General features: G+C 43.5%; 2 protein-coding genes across 2 annotated transcripts in view; both read right to left on the bottom strand.

Annotated features, from left to right (window-relative positions):
* Positions 1–1,782: 1,782 nt before the first annotated feature.
* Positions 1,783–18,149, bottom strand: part of LOC102747149 (uncharacterized) — a 28,449-nt gene continuing 12,082 nt past the window's right edge. Inside the window, 4 exon segments of the mRNA XM_081813190.1 lie at positions 1,783–2,052; positions 2,054–3,385; positions 3,778–3,838; positions 4,021–4,147. Coding sequence (XP_081669316.1) covers positions 1,920–2,052; positions 2,054–3,385; positions 3,778–3,838; positions 4,021–4,147 — 1,653 coding nt within the window. The 3' untranslated portion in view covers positions 1,783–1,919.
* On the bottom strand, positions 14,445–15,213 carry LAGE3 (L antigen family member 3). Its single transcript, XM_081813191.1, has 2 exons — positions 15,030–15,213; positions 14,445–14,995 (listed from the first exon to the last, which is right to left on the bottom strand). The coding sequence occupies exons 1-2, from the start codon at positions 15,196–15,198 to the stop codon at positions 14,673–14,675; spliced, it is 492 nt and encodes a 163-aa protein (XP_081669317.1). The 5' UTR covers positions 15,199–15,213; the 3' UTR covers positions 14,445–14,672.

Below are 18,149 nucleotides of genomic sequence, written 5' to 3'. Positions count from 1 at the left end.
AGAATAAAAAAAATTGAAAAAATACTTTAACTTGTATGCACATAATATAGACTCAGAATGTAAAATGATTCCAAAATTACCAGTTGACTTGAAAATCCACAATTGCAATGGCATGTTTTAATATATCCTATCAGGAAATGGAGAAAATAATATTTGTTAGTGTACAACAGTTAATAAGACACCTTAAAGAACATGTACAGTAACATTGGTTTGATAAAAAAAATTGTAAATCACATACAAACAGAATTGAAAATGCACCGAAGAATTAGGTTCAGTTGTGAGTAGTTAGAAACACCCACAATCTGCCTGTAAGAGGAAGGTGCTTATTCTCACAAGAAAGGACTGGGTCACAGAAGTCACTGTACAATGCAGTAGAGAAACAAACCACCACATGGTTCCTTTTGACTGCATCACTGTAGCCGTGTTGGTGGAATGTGGAACCCACAGTCATTAGGAGTTTAGGAGAACAAGATGCTTACTACATGTAGTAGACCTTATACAAATACAATCCAGAGAAGAGGGAAGTCAGCACTTGAAAGAACATTCTCAACCATGATAGTCTAAATGTGTTGCCTGGTGGACACATGATGGCTTGCAGGAAAATCCAAATGGCATCGAACTTTGCTGTGGAATTTGTGGACAATCTGTGGAAACCCACAGCTCTGAGAAAATGGAAGTCAAGTAGTTGGTGGTGGTACGGAAGATACTTTTGACTGGCAGGACAAAGAATCAGCAAAATGGGCTGGACGATGTATGCAAAACTCCTGTGGTCTTATCACTGCATGTACTGTGACTCCAAAAACGAAGGCCATCTTCCCTTCTGCCTTTCAAATCTCATGCAAGTGAGGCTATTAGTGAATTCTAACATGAAACTATAAAGAAAACAGATTCTAGAGAATTAGGTCAAAACATTACCCATGTTGACCTAACACATTCCAGGAGAGCCATCTCCAATTCTACATTTTTTTTTTTTTGTCTGATCACAGGTCTCTTAAAGTGTAATATCCAAATCACAGAAGAAATGACAAAGAGTAAAGGGAAAATATGTAAATAGCAATTCTAATGAGATAAGACTCTATGATAAACTCTGCATACTTACAAATTTATGCCAACTATTTATTAGCCAGGAAAATAAGGCTCTTTTGATGAAAGAAAAAGAAACCTTTTCTCATATGAAAGGAGGAATACTTATAACAGATAAGGAATATCCAGTACCTGTGACATGAGGTCAATAGGAAAATCCCAACAAATACCAAAATGTCATTATTCCATGGCCCCTTCACTTACTGAACAGTTAAAAAATTATATAAAAATTAACCCTCCTATATATTAGAAATACACTTTAACTCACCCATAGATCCAACAGACTTCAAAATGGAAAGACAACATTTTATAAGCTGATTCAAGAAAAAACACTACCTACTAAGCTTATGTACTATTGCTTAAACAGTGCTTACAGAATTGTCTCAACTCAATGTTCAGCTGAAAAGCAATAACTGGAGTTAGTTGTCCATAGTCCAGAGACTGAGTTTCAGAATGAAATTCATTATTTTTAACTTTTGAAGCATTTCTTTCATGTAGTGAATTCTCTGGAGTGTTATGCTTGATTTAATTTGTATCAGACTTTCCCCTATTATTTACATTTATAGCATTTCTCTCCAGTGGTGTTTTTACATGACTTTGTATTTGTTAAGATTGAAAACTCTCCTGTATTTTTCAGTTATAATTTACCTATCTACTGTGCATTCTCATCACATGTTTATGTAAGGATGTGGGCCAGTTGAAGGCTTTCCCACAATGTTTACATTCAAGGAGTTTCTCTCCAGTGTGAATTCTTTCATGGCTTCTAAATGAACTGGGTCGACTGAAGGCTTTCCCACATTCTTTACACTTATAGGGTTTCTCTCCAGTGTGCACTCTCATGTGTCCTCGAAAGGTTGTACGATAAATAAAAGCTTTCCCACATTCCTTACATTCATAGGGCTTCTCTCCAGTGTGAGTTCTTTCATGTACTTGAACATAACTTGAACAACTAAAGGCTTTACCACATATTTTACATTCATAGGGTTTCTCTCCTGTGTGAGTCCTTTCATGTATTCGAAATGAACTGGGACAATTGAAGGCTTTCCCACATTCCTTACATTTATAAGGTCCATCTCCAGTGTGGGTCATCATGTGTCTTCGAAAACTTGTGAGAGAAACAAATGCTTTCCCACATTCCTCACATTTATAGGGTTTCTCTCCAGTGTGAGTTCTTCCATGTATTTGCAAACCTAGAGGAGAACTGAAGGTTTTCCCACATTGTTTACATTCATAGGGTTTCTCTGCAGTGTGAGTCCTTTCATGTCTTCGAAAGGAAGTGGGACAACTGAGGGCTTTACCACATTGCTTACATATATAGGGTTTTTCTCCAGTGTGAGTTCTCACATGCACTTGGAAAGTGGTCAGCCAATGGAAGGCTTTTCCACATTCTTTACATTGATAAGGTTTCTCTCCAGTGTGAGTCCTTTCATGTGTTCGAAAGGAACTAGAACAACTAAAGGCTCTACCACATTGTTTACATTCATAGGGTTTTTCTCCAGTGTGAGATCTTTCATGTATTCGATATGAACTGGGACAACTGAATGCTTTCCCACATTCCTTACATTTATAAGGTCCAACTCCAGTATGCGTTATCATATGTCTTTGAAAGCTTCCAAGAGAAATGAAGGCTTTCCCACATTCCTTACAGTCATAGGGTTTCTCTCCAGTGTGAGTTCTTTCATGTTTTCGAAGAGAACTGGGACAACTGAAGGCTTTACCACACTTTTTACATTCATAGGGTTTCTCCCCTGTGTGAGTTCTTTCATGACTTCGAAAGGAACTGGGACAACTGAGGGCTTTACCACATTGCTTACATTGATAAGGCTTCTCTCCAGTGTGAGTTCTTTCATGTGTCTGAAAGGTTTGATGATATCTAAAGGCTTTTCCACATTGTTTACATTGATAGGGTTTCTCTCCAGTGTGAGTCCTTTCATGTTTTCGAACAGACTGGCGATATCTAAAGGATTTCCCACATTCTTTACATTTGTAAGATTTCTCTACACTGTGATTTCTTTCATGTTTTTGAAAAGGCTGGAGATAGCTGAAAGCTTTTCCACATTCTTTACATTTATAAGGCTTTTTTCCATATTCCTGATACTTGTATGGTTTAGGTGAAGTGTGAGATCTCTTATGCCTATTAAGGGACGAATGGCGCATGAAGACTTTTCCACACACACTGCACTCCCATGGTTTTACTTCAGTCGGAGTTTTCTTGTTCAGATTAAGATTTGGAATAGGGCTGAAGTTTCCTCCACATTGACTACCTTCTTTACTTTGACAGAGCCTCTCTACCATATGACTTCTGCAAAAAAAATCAGAAGGGTATTACTGATTTGTAATTTCCTATCTATCAGTAAATACCAGAATTACATTGTTACCATTTACAAATAGGAAAAGGGTAGGTTTTTCTGTCCTGTCTGAATTGTTTGAAAATGAATATTCTGTAAGAGGGCTCAACTGTTAACTATTATATGAAAACAGTGATCGTCATATATGGAGTTTCTGAATAATATTTCCAAATGAACTATTCTGCAAATACTGCAGATTTGTCACATTTAAGAAAATGCTTTTAGTGAAAATTTTCTAGGAAAAAATACATTTGAAGCTGGGCTGTCTTGTGACTGCTTGCTTTTAAATTTTTGTAACATACAAAGATTCCCTGGGACACTCCTTTCCATCGTGAATGCAACTCACCTTAGTTTTCTTCCCTGGTTTTTGTACTGATCTTCAATGTTATGGTCTTTCCATTTTTTCTCTACAATTAAAACCCAGAAAAAAACAATAAATTATAGAAGAATTATTACAAATCCATGATGAGTTCTGACCATGCCTGATTTACCAAAGTATTCCTTTTATCCATTCCAAATCAAAGAACACTGATGGGCAAGAAACACTCATCTTCTGATTGACAAGGTGAAAGTAAGGTGTCATCCTTACCTATTGAGGCCAGGTTCCTCAAGGTTTCCCGCATCACATCTCTGTAGAGTTTCTTCTGTGAAGGATCCAGCAGAGCCCATTCCTCCAGGGTAAAGTTTACAGCCACATCCTCAAAGGCCACTGGGTCCTAAAACATCCCACATATGTGTAGAGGAGGATGAAAGAGACAGCACTAGAAATCTATAGTCAATTCATAAGAAGTTCACATGATTCTGTAATCTCAAAATATTCCATGACTTGGTCATCAGAATTCTCACTCTCGATATGTAATCATTTCCTCATAAATTTAGGAGCATCATGAACACACAAAAATTGTTTCTACTTTTTTACTAGTTTCACTTCAAGTCTCATTGCTCTCTAATGGTAGAGTCCCAAGCACATTAGAGAATGAAATAAATGATACACAAAGGAAAGAAACATTTCCATTTTAAGACCATCAATTCCTTGTGAGAAAAAAACCTCAGCTCCTTCCTTATTACACACCATTATCACACAGCACATGAAGCACAGGGTCACATCTTCATGAAGTTTTAATGAATAAAAACATAGTGAAACACTGGGAGCTTTTCTTTCTATTTCCACTGCCAAACATGTAAGGCTAGAGGGCCCATGGGAATCCAATTCATAACTAGGACCGGCTAGCCCTATTGTCCTGAAGTACTCCAGGCCATTAGTAGTAGTCAGATACATCTGGCTGAATGAAAATATCTGGTAGAGAGCATTAATTTTAACTTGTCTATAAAAATATTTGTCAGAGATTCAGTTACTCCTTTCTTTTTGTCCCATTTCCAAAGTGACTCAGAAATTACAGCTCAGGTATAAAAAAAGAAAGCATCACAACTTAGAACTCCACAAAATCCCTATACTCATGGGCTTCAGAGCTGCTTCTCACCAGTTTTTAGCATATATACGCACATCTACTGGGATGATAAGATGCTAGAAGAGCTTTTCCTGGCAGAACCATTAACAGTGTACCTCAGGCCTTGCTGAGCTACAGGAACTGGAAAGAAGTTGCAATTTGCAAAGAGGTTCATTTGAAAGCTACAATGGTTTGATGGTGAATGCACCCATTGTTATAAAACACACAAAGGGTTCAGCAGTGTTTTCCTCTAAAAGAACATAAAAACCTCCCTTCTCCAATTTCGGGAGGCAGTGATTTTCCACCAGCTGCCCTAGAGGCTGCCCTTCCATTTCTCTCACTTCTGTGCCCTCATGTGGGGCACAGAAGTACGACTTCCTAACCTCTGGGCACAGATATTCCTCAGCTAATTCATTCTCCCAAATGCTGGTCTCTGAAAAGATCATTAACCCACTGATGTCTACACGCAGGTGATAGAGGAAAGGCTCCTACACAGTAATTTGGATGGCAGATTTGCCCATTTGGTTAAGAAGCAGAATAGGAAACCCACACTTCTCAGTAGATCCAATGAGCTCCTTGGGTTGGCTCTAACGACTCTGTAGTGGACCCGCAGCACTCGCTCGTAACAGTGTCCCACTAACTAGTGTGCAGAAGAGAGTGAACATTAAGCAGGCTTGAGACTGCTGATCCTTACAAATGCCTGCTCACAGTATTTGTCCTTCATTGGTATCTGGGAGCCAAGATGTAGGAGGGGCCCCACCAATGTGATGAGAGTGACTCAGTGTGCCTAAACTGTTTATACAAAGAATATGATATATTCCAAACTCTAGTTTCCTTCTGAGAGTCTGAACTTTCGTTACGCACAGCACAGGGTGCCTATGTGACCTAGGCACTGAGTCTCTAATGAGCTTCCCGGGAAGACAATATTTTACATGTGTTGTCACAACCTGTTGCTTTGGGGAATTGAACCCATCCTATGGATTACAATAGGAGATAATATCTCCTTGTAGCTTGCATCTGGTTTCCTCCAGAACAAATTTACATATATTTAAAGATTTGATTTATTTATTTGACAGAGAGAGAGACAGCGAGAGAGGGAACACAAGCAGGGGAGGGGAGAGGGAGAAGCAGGCTTCCCGCGGCGCAGGGAGCCCGATGCGGGGCTTGATCCCAGGACCTTGGGATCATGACCTCAGCGGAAGGCAGACACTTAACGACTGAGCCATCAGGTGCCACTACTTATATATTTTTTTTAAAAATTTGGGGCGCCTGGGTGGCTCAGTCGTTAAGCATCTGCCTTCGGCTCAGGTCATGATCCCAGGGTCCTGGGATCGAGCCTCGCATCGGGCTCCCTGCTCTGCGGGAAGCCTGCTTCTTCTCCCTCTCCCACTCCCCCTGCTTGTGTTCCTTCTCTCGCTGTGTCTCTCTCTGTCAAATAAATAAATAAAATTAAAAAAAAAAAATTTATTTATTTTTAAGTAATCTCTATACCCAATGTGGGGCTCAAACTCACAACCCGGGATCAAGAGGCGCATTCTCTTCCAACTGAGCCAGCCAGGCACCCCACCGCCCAACAAATTTAATTAAATACCAAACAAGACTAATGAATATTTATTTATTTAATTTTAATTTTTTTTTTTAAGATTTTATTTATTTATTTGACAGAGAGACACAGCGAGAGAGGGAACACAAGCAGGGGGAGTGGGAGAGGGAGAAGCAGGCTTCCCGCCGAGCAGGGAGCCCGATGTGGGGCTCGATCCCAGGACCCCGGGATCATGACCTGAGCCAAAGGCAGACGCTTAACGACTGAGCCACCCAGGCGCCCCTAACGAATGATATTTAATTATTCTAATAGAAAAAGATTTAAATTTTAAAAGATTTTATGTATTTATTTGAAAAAGAGAGAGAGAGTGAGCACAAGCAGGGGGATCAGGAGGCAAAGGGAGAGGGAGAAGCAGGCTCCCCACTGAGCAGGGAGCCTGATGTTTGGGTCTTGATCCCAGGACTCTGGGATCATGACCTGAGCCGAAGGCAGCCGCTTAACCGACTGAGCCACCCAGGCACCCAAAAAGATTTAAAAAAAAAAATTTTTTTTTTAAATTTTATTTATTTGTCAGAGACAGAGAAACAGAGAGCACAAGCAGGGGAAGAGGTAGGCAGAGGGAGAAGCAGGCTCCCCGCCAAGCAAGGAGCCTGATGCGGGACTCGATCCTAGGACCCTGGGATCAGGGCCCAAGCCAAAGTCAGCCGCTTGACCGACTGAGCCACCCAAGCGTCCCAAGAATTAAATTTTTATTGCGTATCAAAGGAGAATGAAAAAAATGTGAAAATATGGTACATGTTCTTAGAAATAACTCAATTTCCCAAGATGTTTCCTCTCCCCAAATGTACTTTTACAAAATCCCATCAATCCCCAAAACAGACTTTTTCTGGGGTCAACAAAAACTATTCCTCCAAACCTAATATGAGGAACAAATGTCAAAAAAATGGTCAAGGTCTTCTAAAGGACAAACGGGTGGCTTGCCTAATATACATCAAAGATTTTCAAACTATAGCATTCCAGACAGCATACTATTAGCACAGAGAAAAACAGACCAAGGGAAAGGAAAATATCTTCCCTGGGCCAGCATTAAATACTGAAAGCTGGTCAAGGACAGATCGGGCATCGTAGAGCAGTGGCAGACATCAGAAACCCTTTTTCTTTTTTTTTTTTTTTAAGATTTTATTTATTCATTTGAGAGAGAGAATGAGACAGAGAGAGAGAGCACGAGATGGGGGAGGGTCAGAGGGAGAAGCAGGCTCCCCGCCGAGCAGGGAGCCCGATGCGGGACTCGATCCCTGGACTCCAGGATCATGACCTGAGCCGAAGGCAGTCGCTCAACCAACTGAGCCACCCAGGCGCCCCAGAAACCCTTTTAATACGTGTGGCAAAGACAAACTGTTATCTAACTGGAAAAATACACTGTATTCACTTCTATTCCATGGAAAATAGCCAATTCATTGTAGATTTAAATGTGGAAGATAAAACTAGGACACTTGTAGAAGTCATAAATAAATGCTTCATTGATCCAAAAATGGGGAGAATTTTCTCAGATAAGGGAAAGAGTAAGACCTGAAACAAGAGACTGAACAATTCATAATCAAACTAAGGACATTAAAAAACAAGGTAGAAGAAAATATCTGTATTAACATGCAATATTAAAGAATTAGGGAGTGCCTGCGTGGCTCAGTTGGTTGAGCGTCTGCCTTCGGCTCAGGTCATGATCCCAGGGTCCTGGGATCCAGCCCCGCATCGGGCTCCTTGCTCAGCAGGGAGTATGCTTCTCCCTCTGCCTGCCGCTCCCCCTGCCCACGCTCTCTCTGTCAGATGGATAAATAAAATCTTAAAAAAAAATACTTTAAAAAATAGTGTGCAGAGTAAGACTGAACAGTTTAAAAATTAGAAAATAATCAAAACATGTATTTTTTAAAGATTTTACTATTTATCTGACAGAGAGAGGGAGCACAAGCAGGGGGAGTGGGAGAGGGAGGTTTCCCGTGGAGCAGGGAGCCCGACGCGGGGCTGGATCCCAGGACCCTGGGATCATGACCTGAACCGAAAGCAGACGTTTAACGACTGCTAGCCACCCAGGTGCCCCTAATCAAAACATATTTAACAGAAGATGGAAGACCACATATGAAAAAATGTCCATCTGAGGGCTCCACGCTCAGTGCAGAGTCTGGTTGGTATTCTCTCTACCTCTCCCTCTGCCCCTCCAGCTTGTGCCATCTCTCTCTAAAATAAATAAATCTTAGGAAAAAAAAAAAAGTCCATCTGCTAATAAGAAAAAAAAAAGACCAAGCACATTACATTTCATACTGATTAGGACAAAAATTAGTCAATTTAATAATGCCATGTGTTGATGACCAGTCAACAAATACATAAATCATGCACGAATGGAGGAAAGGTTAACTGGTATGCTTCATTGCCATTTCTTGTCAATTTGAACTTGATCACGATACAATTTTTCTCCAATGTCCAGAGAATTTATTGTGTATTTGCACTTGGAGTCTGATACAAGAATGAAAGGAGCTGTATTTTTTTTAATTTTTTTTTTTTTTTAGATTTTATTTATTTATTTGAGAGACACAGATAGAGAGAGCACAAGTGGGGAGGAGAGGGAGAAGCAGGCTCCCTGCAGAGCAAGGAGCCTGATGCAGGGCTCGATCCCAGGACCCCGGGATCATGACCTGAGCCGAAGGCAGATGCCCAACCGACTGAGCCACCCAGGCACCCAGGAGCTGTATTTTTAATGAGAGTAAAAATTAAATTTGAAAAAGCCCAAATACCATAACCATAGCAATGGATGAGTAACTTGGATGGCCTACATTTACAAGATACAAACATTTATGAAACATACTGTTGCAAAGAACCAACCAAAACACATTTTGAATGTAATTTCATTAATATTTATTTAGACAGAGCAAGAGAGCACAAGCAGGGGGAACAGTAGAGGGAGAGGAAGAAGCAGGCTCCCTGACAAGCAGGGAGCCCAATGTGGGTCTCGATCCCAGGACCCTGGGACCATGACCCGAGGTGAAGGCAGATGCCCAACCACCTGAGCCACCCAGGCACCCCTATATTCATTTATTTAAAGATAAAACTAAAAGAATACCATTTAATGAAAAAAAAAAGACAGTAAATGTTATGAAGAATAAAGAATTAAGACAGAGGTCATATAATACGGTGCAGGATGGAGAGAAGTCAGGTCAGGAACCTCAGGAGACAAACAACTGCCCAATGCCCACTTATAAATCTTGATGATTACAAAGATGTTTATGTTGTTATTACCACAAAATCTTCTCAAAAAGCATTATGCATATCATTTTCTGAATACACTTGATGATAAAAATATAAGAATCAAGTTTGAAGAAGTATGCAATTTTTATTTTTTGCCCTGTAATGTAGAAATCTGAATTCTAGTTCACAGATTTTTGGCAGCAAAAACTGGTAACAAGTGTTTATTTTGAAAGAATTGGTTACAGACCTCTTATAAACAAAGGGTGACACGTACTGGTATGGAAAGATGTGAAGGATTTATCAATAGAATAATTAAGTAAAATGCATTGCAATATATACACCAGGTTACCTTTTCTGTAACTCTAATAGTCAACTGCAGAGGAAGGTGGACTCCCACCTAAGATTTGATTCAGATGTCCAGACTGACAACACACACATGCCAACAGGGCATGAAAAGGTTTCTTCCATAATGCAAGAGGGCAGGGCAGGGCAGGCCTCTCAAACAGGTGAGAAATGCCCTGAGAGAGCAAGGAAAGGAGCCTGGTTGGGTTTTTTATTGGGATTTGGGGGTGGGCTAGGGTGAGACTACAGGGGCAGGGCCTTCAGTGAACTGAATATCTTGCCAGAGCCAAAGCAGTGACGAGCCAGGCTGTCTTGTAGAGAGGTGGAGCACAAGGGGAGGAAAGGAGGGATGAAGGTTGAAAGCTGTCAACAGACAAACCTCAAACAACGTCAGAGACTCCTGGTTTCCGGTCAAACATGTAAGGAGTTTAGATGCTGGTATTCCTGTCCTCATAAGAAAGAAAAAAACCAACACACTAAAATCAACAACTCTTCTTAGATCCATGAGAGAATTGAGGTCACAGGGAAACTACTATCTCCAAAGTCAGACAAAAAAGTAGCCATTTATTTTTTTAAAGATTTTATTTATTTATTTATTTGACAGAAAGAGACACAGTGAGAGAGGGAACACAAGCAGGGGGAGTGGGAGAGGGAGAAGCAGGCTTCCCGCCGAGCAGGAAGCCCGATGTGGGGCTCGATCCCAGGACCCTGGGATCATGACCTGAGCCGAAGGCAGACACTTAACAACTGAGCCACCCAGGCGCCCCGAAAAAGTAGCCATTTAAAAATATGTCCAGGGCGCCTGGGTGGCTCAGTTGGTTAAGCGACTGCCTTCGGCTCAGGTCATGATCCTGGAGTCCCGGGATCAAGTGCCGCATCGGGCTCCCTGCTCGGCAGGGAGTCTGCTTCTCCCTCTGGCCCTCCTCCCTCTCATGCTCTGTGTCTCTCATTCTCTCTCTCTCAAATAAATAAAATCTTAAAAAAAAAAAAAAATTAAAAAAATATACGTCCAGAATATTCTGTTCTTAACAAGGCCTGTCCTTTCAAAATCTGTTTTACGAGAGCATGACTGACTGGGATTTTCTTGGGAGTCTGACTGACCCGAGGAGGTGGACAGAGAAACACTTGGGACAGTGACAGGATTTTCCCTTCCTGACATAAAGCATGTGGCGGTTTCTCTAACGCCACCTGCTCCGACTCTGACTCACCCATTATGTGTCTGGTAGTTCAGCTCAATACTAACACTATCCAGACTCAGCATCTTTCACAGATCGAGCACTCACTACAACAAAACTGCCCCACTTCAGATGCCAGCCATAAAGGGGGTGCCTTGTCTATTTCCACCCAGCTGCCTACAAATCCACAGATGCCTTTGAAACCCCCTGAGGTTTGACAATTTGTTAAAACAACTCTGAGAACTCAAGAAAGCACCTGACTTGGGCGCCTGGGTGGCTCAGTTGGTTAAGCGACTGCCTTCGGCTCAGGTCATGATCCTGGAGTCCCTGGATCGAGTCCTGCATCGGGCTCCCTGCTCGGCAGGGAGCCTGCTTCTCCCTCTGACCCTCCCCCCTCTCATGTGCTCTCTCTCTCTCATTCTCTCTGTCTCAAATAAATAAATAAAATCTTAAAAAAAAAAAAAAAAGAAAGCACTTGACTTAACAATTATTGGTTTATGACAAGAGATACAACTTAGGAACAGTCCAATGGAAGAGATACGTAGGGACTGCAAATAATAGAATGAGATATAGCCAGACATTTATTACAATGGCTAAATTCAAGACATTGAGAAAAAAATAACACATAATAGTGAAGATGTGGGGCAACAGGAGCCCTCATTCATTGCTGATGGGAATGGAAAATTTATGCCGACCTTGGAAGATGGGCAGTTTCTTAAACAACTAAATCCAGCAATCACCATCCTTCCTATTACCCCAAATGAGCTGCAAACTCATAAAGAAATTTCATAAAGAAACCCACACACAAATGTTTATAAGAGTTTTATTCATGATTGCCAAGATTTACAGGTAACCAAGATATCCTCCAACAGGTGAATAGAAAAACAATCACTGGAACCTCCATATGATGAAATATTATTCAGTGATAACAGGAAATGAGGTATCAAGCCAAAAAGACATTGGAATAACCTCAAAATCATATTGCTAAGTGAAAGCAGAGACTATGACAAGGCTACACACTATATGATTCCAAGCATAGTTCTGGAAAGCACAAAACTATGAGAGAGTAAACGAGCTAGAGTTGCCAGAGATTTGGGGGTGGGAAGGAGGAATGAAAACAGATGGGATGACAGGGAATGTTTAGGGAAGTGGAAGTATACTACCTGATACGGAAATGATAGACACACATCATTTTATGTTGCCAAAGCTCAGAGACTGTGTAACACAGAGTCTGGCTATTATAAACCAAGGACTTTATTGCATCAATATTGGCTCATTGAATATAACAACTGTACCACAGTGATGCAAAATATAAAAAATAGGGCAAACTATATGAAGCGGGGGGGTTATGTGGGATCTCTGTATTTTTTTTTTTTAAGCTTTTTTTTATACACTTGAGAGAGAGAGAGAACGCGCACATACCCGTGCACACGAGTGGGGGCAGGGGCAGAGGGAGAAGGAGAAGCAGGGTCCCAGCTGAGCAGGGAGTCCCATGTGGGGCTCAATCCCAGGACCCTGGGATCATGACCTGAGCTGGAGGCAGATGCTGAACTGACTGAGCCACCCAGGCACCCCCTCTCTGTACTTTGTGATTAAGTTTTCTGTAAACCTAAAACTGCTGTAAAGAAGTTCATCAGAAAAAAAAGATGAAGACAGATGCATTAATATTCATCCCTGATGACTGACAACTGAAAAAGGCCATTGTTCATTCAATTGATTTGAATTTATTCAATAACCTATTATGGCACCCTATGAGGTCTAAACCCTGAGACGTGGGAGAGCAGAAATTTCCACTGAATGTCTTCTTGAGAGCCCACCACTGTATGTCCTGAGAAGTGAAATGAATGCCTTCATCACTCTCAGTAGTGTCTGGAACTCTGAAGTGGATACGGAGTGTCCAGGCAAGGACTTACACTGAGACCTTAGTACATGTGGGGACAAATGTTACCTTGATTTATATGCTGGAGATATCTGTGAGGCCAGAGAGTCCCAGAATTCTTTTACTGTGAAGGAGCATCTCAGAGACAATCACCCAAGAGTCTATGAACATAGCTGAGGCCAGTGCTAAGATGACTGACTGATGGCATACAGTTTGGGCCCTAGGGCCACTTTGCATCAGATGCCTATGGACAACTTAAGGCCATCATGGGCAACCCCAGGAAGCACGAGAGGAGATCACTGAAGCCTCTATTGTGAAACAGTGTTGGAGGGCACTCACAGGTGTGCCTGCTGCGTGGCAATTTGACCAGAGTCCAGAGCCTTCCTGTTTTGTTGGCGAATGGGGTTCTTATTCAGAGTGGGCCATTTTACAAGTAACAGCATCGATGGGCTCAAGTAAAACTTTAAGAAAGGAGTATGTTGCCTCCATAACACCAAAACAATCTAGGCAGTGTCGTGGCTGCTGAGAGGGACAACAGTTACTTCTTCACCTTGTCAAGGAGGAAACGGGCTCCAGATTACCAAATAATTTTTAAGAATTTTTTTTAGGGGCGCTTGGGTGGCTCAGTTGTTAAGCATCTGCTTTCGGCTCAGGTCATGATCCCAGGGTGCTGGGATGGAGCCCCACATCAGGCTCCCTGCTCGGCGGGAAGCCTGCTTCTCCCTCTCCCACTCCCTCTGCTTGTGTTCCCTCTTTCGCTGTCTCTCTCTGTCAAATAAATAAAATCTTTAAAAAAATTTTTGTTTTTTTAAAAGATTTTTAATTTTTATTTATTTATTTTATTTTTATTTATTCCAGGACCCTGGGATCATGACCTGAGCCGAAGGCAGAAGCTTAACGACTGAGCCACCCAGGCACCCCAGAATTTTATTTTAAAAGATTTTCTTTGAGAGAGAGAGCACAAGCGGGGGGGGGGGGTGCAAAGGCAGAGGGAGAGGGACAAGCAGACTTCCCACTGAGCAGGGAGCCTGATGCAGGGCTCGGTCCCAGGACCCCGAGATCATGACCTGAGCCGAAGGCAGACACTTAACCAACAGAGCCACCCAGGTGCCTCAATTTTTAAGAATTTAAACAAGGCGCCAGGGCCTGGCATATATATGGCAATGGCCTATCCCCTTTTTACGAGCTTTTTTTTTTTTAATTTTTATTTATTCATTTGAGAGAGAGGGAGGGACAGAGAGAGCATGAGCAGGGGGAGAGGCAGAGGGAGAGGGAGAAGCAGGCTCCCCTTTGAGCTGGGAGCCCGACGCAGGGCTTGATCCCAGGACCTGGAGACCAACCATCTGAGCCACCCAGGCGCCCCTTTATGAGCTCTTTTTATCAAAAAAGTTTTTTTTTTTTAAAGCAAAGCTCAGTTTTATTTTCTGCAGTAACAAACATTTAAGCATCAAACAAAACAAATGGACCCTGAGTGCCCTAGGGCCAGCAGCGGCAGAAGATCAGGCCCCCCTAACACCGTTGCAGCTACTACTACAGGGATGACTGCCCCAGGGAAGGACGCAGTGCCTTGGGAAGGGACAAGAGGTTAGGCCTTAGCCCCCTCTCCCCAGCCCAGGCTTAGCGGGAAACGGGGCGCCCAAAGCGCCGCATGGTCTGCATCACCAGGGAAAGCTGATCAAGAAAGGTGATGATGGAAATTCGGAGGAGGCGAGGATCTTTAGCTCTCCAGCGGACGGCCACGACGCTGCCACTCACTGTGAGCTGCTTCTCAACAGCCCCTCTGTGGGGTTCGGCATCTGGGGCCAGGGACCCACAGGCGATCTCCGCCTCCAAGTCGGACGGGAAAGGCACGCAGAGGGCAAATACGTGTATTCGGCTTTCCGGCCTTGGAATCTTGGAAGCAGCATCTCCGCCTGGCCCCGGGACGTGCTGTGGGCGAGAGATAGGCTGGGCCCTGCCGGCAGCAGGCCGCCCCCGCGCCGCCGGGAAAGCCGGGGCCGCCGCGGCCACCAGGGCAGTCATGGCCGTCCCGGCCGTCGTCCACACCTCCCGCCCCGCCGCCTGCGCCTGCGTCCGCTCCTGCCGCCTGCATTCTTTTTATCAAAATTTTTATGTCCCAAATATCCTCAGCGGAGGATGTCATTGGTGTGATGTCATACCTGCGCTGCTGGAGCAAGGTGGACGCAGTTCAGGCCCCACCTGCGGAGGCTGTGTGCACCGGCTGCGGTGTGGAGACCCGCTGCAGGGACCAGGTAAAGGTGGATCCTAACACCTGAGAGGTAAAGGCCAGCTGCACCTGACAAGCTGCTGAAGCAGGCACCGAACAAAACCGACTTGGTCAAATCTGTGACGGCAGGATATTTATCTGTTGCTGAATGGATGGAGTCAGGAATTTCCATAATGGTGGGGGCGGGGAATAGGGATTTATGGGGTGCAGCCACAGCCTCAAGGTTGCAGGAATCCACTGAGGTGTCACTCATTCTTTCCAGATTTAAAGAATAGAACAAATATGGCTGTTAAAAGGAGAACCAGAGGGAATAACCGCTTCTTCATTTTAAAAAAGGGGGTTTTCAATCAATGGTTCTGATTCCTTCAAATGTTTAAATTACATTCGGTCCGATTAAGTAATTTAACTGGGGGTGGTGCAGTAAAAGGTCGGTGGGGTCCCATTTTGTCAGTATAATTTGGAAGTGCCAAAAACAAAATGTGAAAATTTGTTAAAGGTTTTTAAAAAGATTTTATTTATTTGTGAGAGAGACAGAGATAGTGACAGAGAGCATGAGAGGGGAGGAGAGGGAGAAATTTATGACACACTGGGTTCAGCCTTTCCCTGTTCAGTATGGGATATTTAAAGAAAATGGGTGTGGGGTGCCTGGGTGTCTTAGTCGGTTAAGTGTCTGTCTTCGGCTCAGGTCATGATCTCAGGTTCATGGGGTCAAGCCCCGCATCGGGCTTTCTGCTCAGCGGGGAGTCTGCTTCTCCCTCTCCCTCTGTGCATTCTCTCTCAAATAAATAAATAAAATCTTTAAAATAAAAAAAAATAAAGGGGCACCTGGCTCAGTCGTTAAGCATCTGCCTTTGGCTCAGGTCATGGTCCCAGGGTCCTGGGATCGAGCCCCACATCGGGCTCCCTGCTCGGCGGGAAACCTACTTCTCCCTCTCCCACTCCCCCTACTTGTGTTCCCTCTCTCGCTGTGTCTCTCTCTGTCAAATAAATAAATAAAAATCTTTAAAATAATAACAATAAAAAGACAAGGAGCGCTAAGACCATGACAGATTTTTAGTAAGATCACGGTTCTCATGGTTCAAGTGAGACATGCTTATTTGTCCTCTGCATTATATTCAGCAACTCCCTTAAGATTATCAGGGGTACCCTGCTTAAGTATAGTGGGGTCCCCAGCTTTAACTGCAAGTTGAACCTTAGTATTATTTGCATAAAGGTTCCTAAATTAGTGCATTCTAGCAGATGGCAAGATTAATTCAGAACCCATGTTGTAGAGGCCCAAATCACCAAGGAGTGTACTTTTATCTTTTTTGCTGTGTAAATTCTTTTAGTATATGTTGAATTTTCAATTGGTCAAATTGCAGACCTTGGTTTTGAGAGAGGAAAACTGAAGGGACCTCATGATAAAAAGGCTTTTTTTTTCCTTTGCTCCTTTTCCTGCTTCCATTCTTGCTAGTACCTGCACCCCGGCCTTACACATGCCTCTTTTTTTTTTTTTTTAAGTAGGTTCCAACACAGGGCCTGAACTCATGACCCTGAGATCCAGATCTGAGCTGAGATCAAGAGTCAGAGGCTTAACTGACTCAGCCACCCAGGCGCCCCCTTACACATGCCTTAATGTATGTCCTCCTTGTAAAGATCAGGGAGTTAATGATTTCTTTGGAGTTTTCCAGCACAATAGATAACATCTAAGGAGTGACCTGGAGGGGTCATCATATACCTTTTCCAAGACCGCTGACTCCAGATACCTTGCCGCCAAAATACCTGGCTCCAGGGCATAAGTGAGGTCTGGAGGACACCAGTTCCCAGATACCTGAGAGGACATGTACACCAAACCACCATTCTCAATAGAAACTGCAGACCCAGGGGGCACCTGGGTGGCTCAGTTGGTTAAGCACCTGTCGTCGGCTCAGGTCATGATCCCAGGGTCCTGGGATGGAGCCCCTGCTTCTCCCTCTCCCTCTGCCCCTAGCCCTGCTTGTGCTTTCTCTCTCTGTGTCAAATAAAGTCTTAAAAAAATGCTCTTTAAAACCTCCAGACCTCAAACAAAGATGAGACTCATTTTCCTTTTCCTTTTTGAGTCTCCCAGACGCGCTCCCTCTGTATCTTCAATAAATTCTGCTCTCACTTCCTGCTGGCTTACATTTGATTTCTATCCTGTGCATAGCCAAGGACCCTCTTGGCTGGTCCTGTGGGACCCCCTCTGGGTCTTCAGAGCCGGCCTCTCTGCATCAGTTTCAACATTTTTTTCTTTTGCTTCCTCTCCAGTTTTGTTTTTTTCCATCACTGGATATACTTCAGGGGAGCGGGTGTCCTCTACCTGGGTATTTATACATTTTTTCCTCCAGAGAGCCTCAAAGCAGCGCCTGCAGGGTTAGGAGCTTCCCGCATGACAACTGGTTGCTTTATAGGGTTTTGGAACCCTGGACTTAAGTCAAGTTTGAACTAATCCCTTTGCTGTGCCACAGGGGGACCATGAGTGTCGCCCCTAAACTCGAGGCTCCAGACCTTTGCTGCAGTAAAGGCAGGGGTAGCAGCAGAGGGCCTGAAGGGTCCCTGGGGTTAGGAGTGTGGACTCAGCCCATCAGCTACTGGCTGCCCTTCACTCTCCTCTTTCTCTAACTCAATGACTGCTATTTCACGAGTGACCACCCAGTGGGCCCCCCTCTTGCACAGGACAGAGTCCTCTCTGCCACCCCGCCCTCTGTCACAGCGTCACCCTAACACAGAGAGAAACCAGCAAACACATCAGCCGGGGACCACCTGAAGGAGGGCCTCGATCTAACACTCCTGCTCCCACATGCCTAGGGCTTCTGTAAACTGCCGACTCTGGCCGGCCGAACACAGAACTGAGGCTTGGGAGGGTCACA

This window comes from Leptonychotes weddellii, chromosome 1, assembly GCF_054177405.1.
Source record: "Leptonychotes weddellii isolate Sample4059 chromosome 1, ASM5417740v2, whole genome shotgun sequence".
In the NCBI taxonomy this organism is placed as follows: Eukaryota; Metazoa; Chordata; class Mammalia; order Carnivora; family Phocidae; genus Leptonychotes; species Leptonychotes weddellii.
The sequence above is the reverse complement of the archived record's forward strand: the minus strand, read 5'-3'. Positions and strand labels throughout refer to the sequence as shown.

Excerpts from the sequence above, each read along its gene's own strand:
- LAGE3 (XM_081813191.1), bottom strand. The coding sequence starts at position 15,198 with ATGACATCCTCCGCTGAGGATATTTGGGACATAAAAATTTTGATAAAA. Across the intron at positions 14,996-15,029 it reads CGGCTTTCCCGGCGGCGCGG|CTCGCCCACAGCACGTCCCG; the intron begins GGGCGGCCTGCT and ends CCCAGCCTATCT.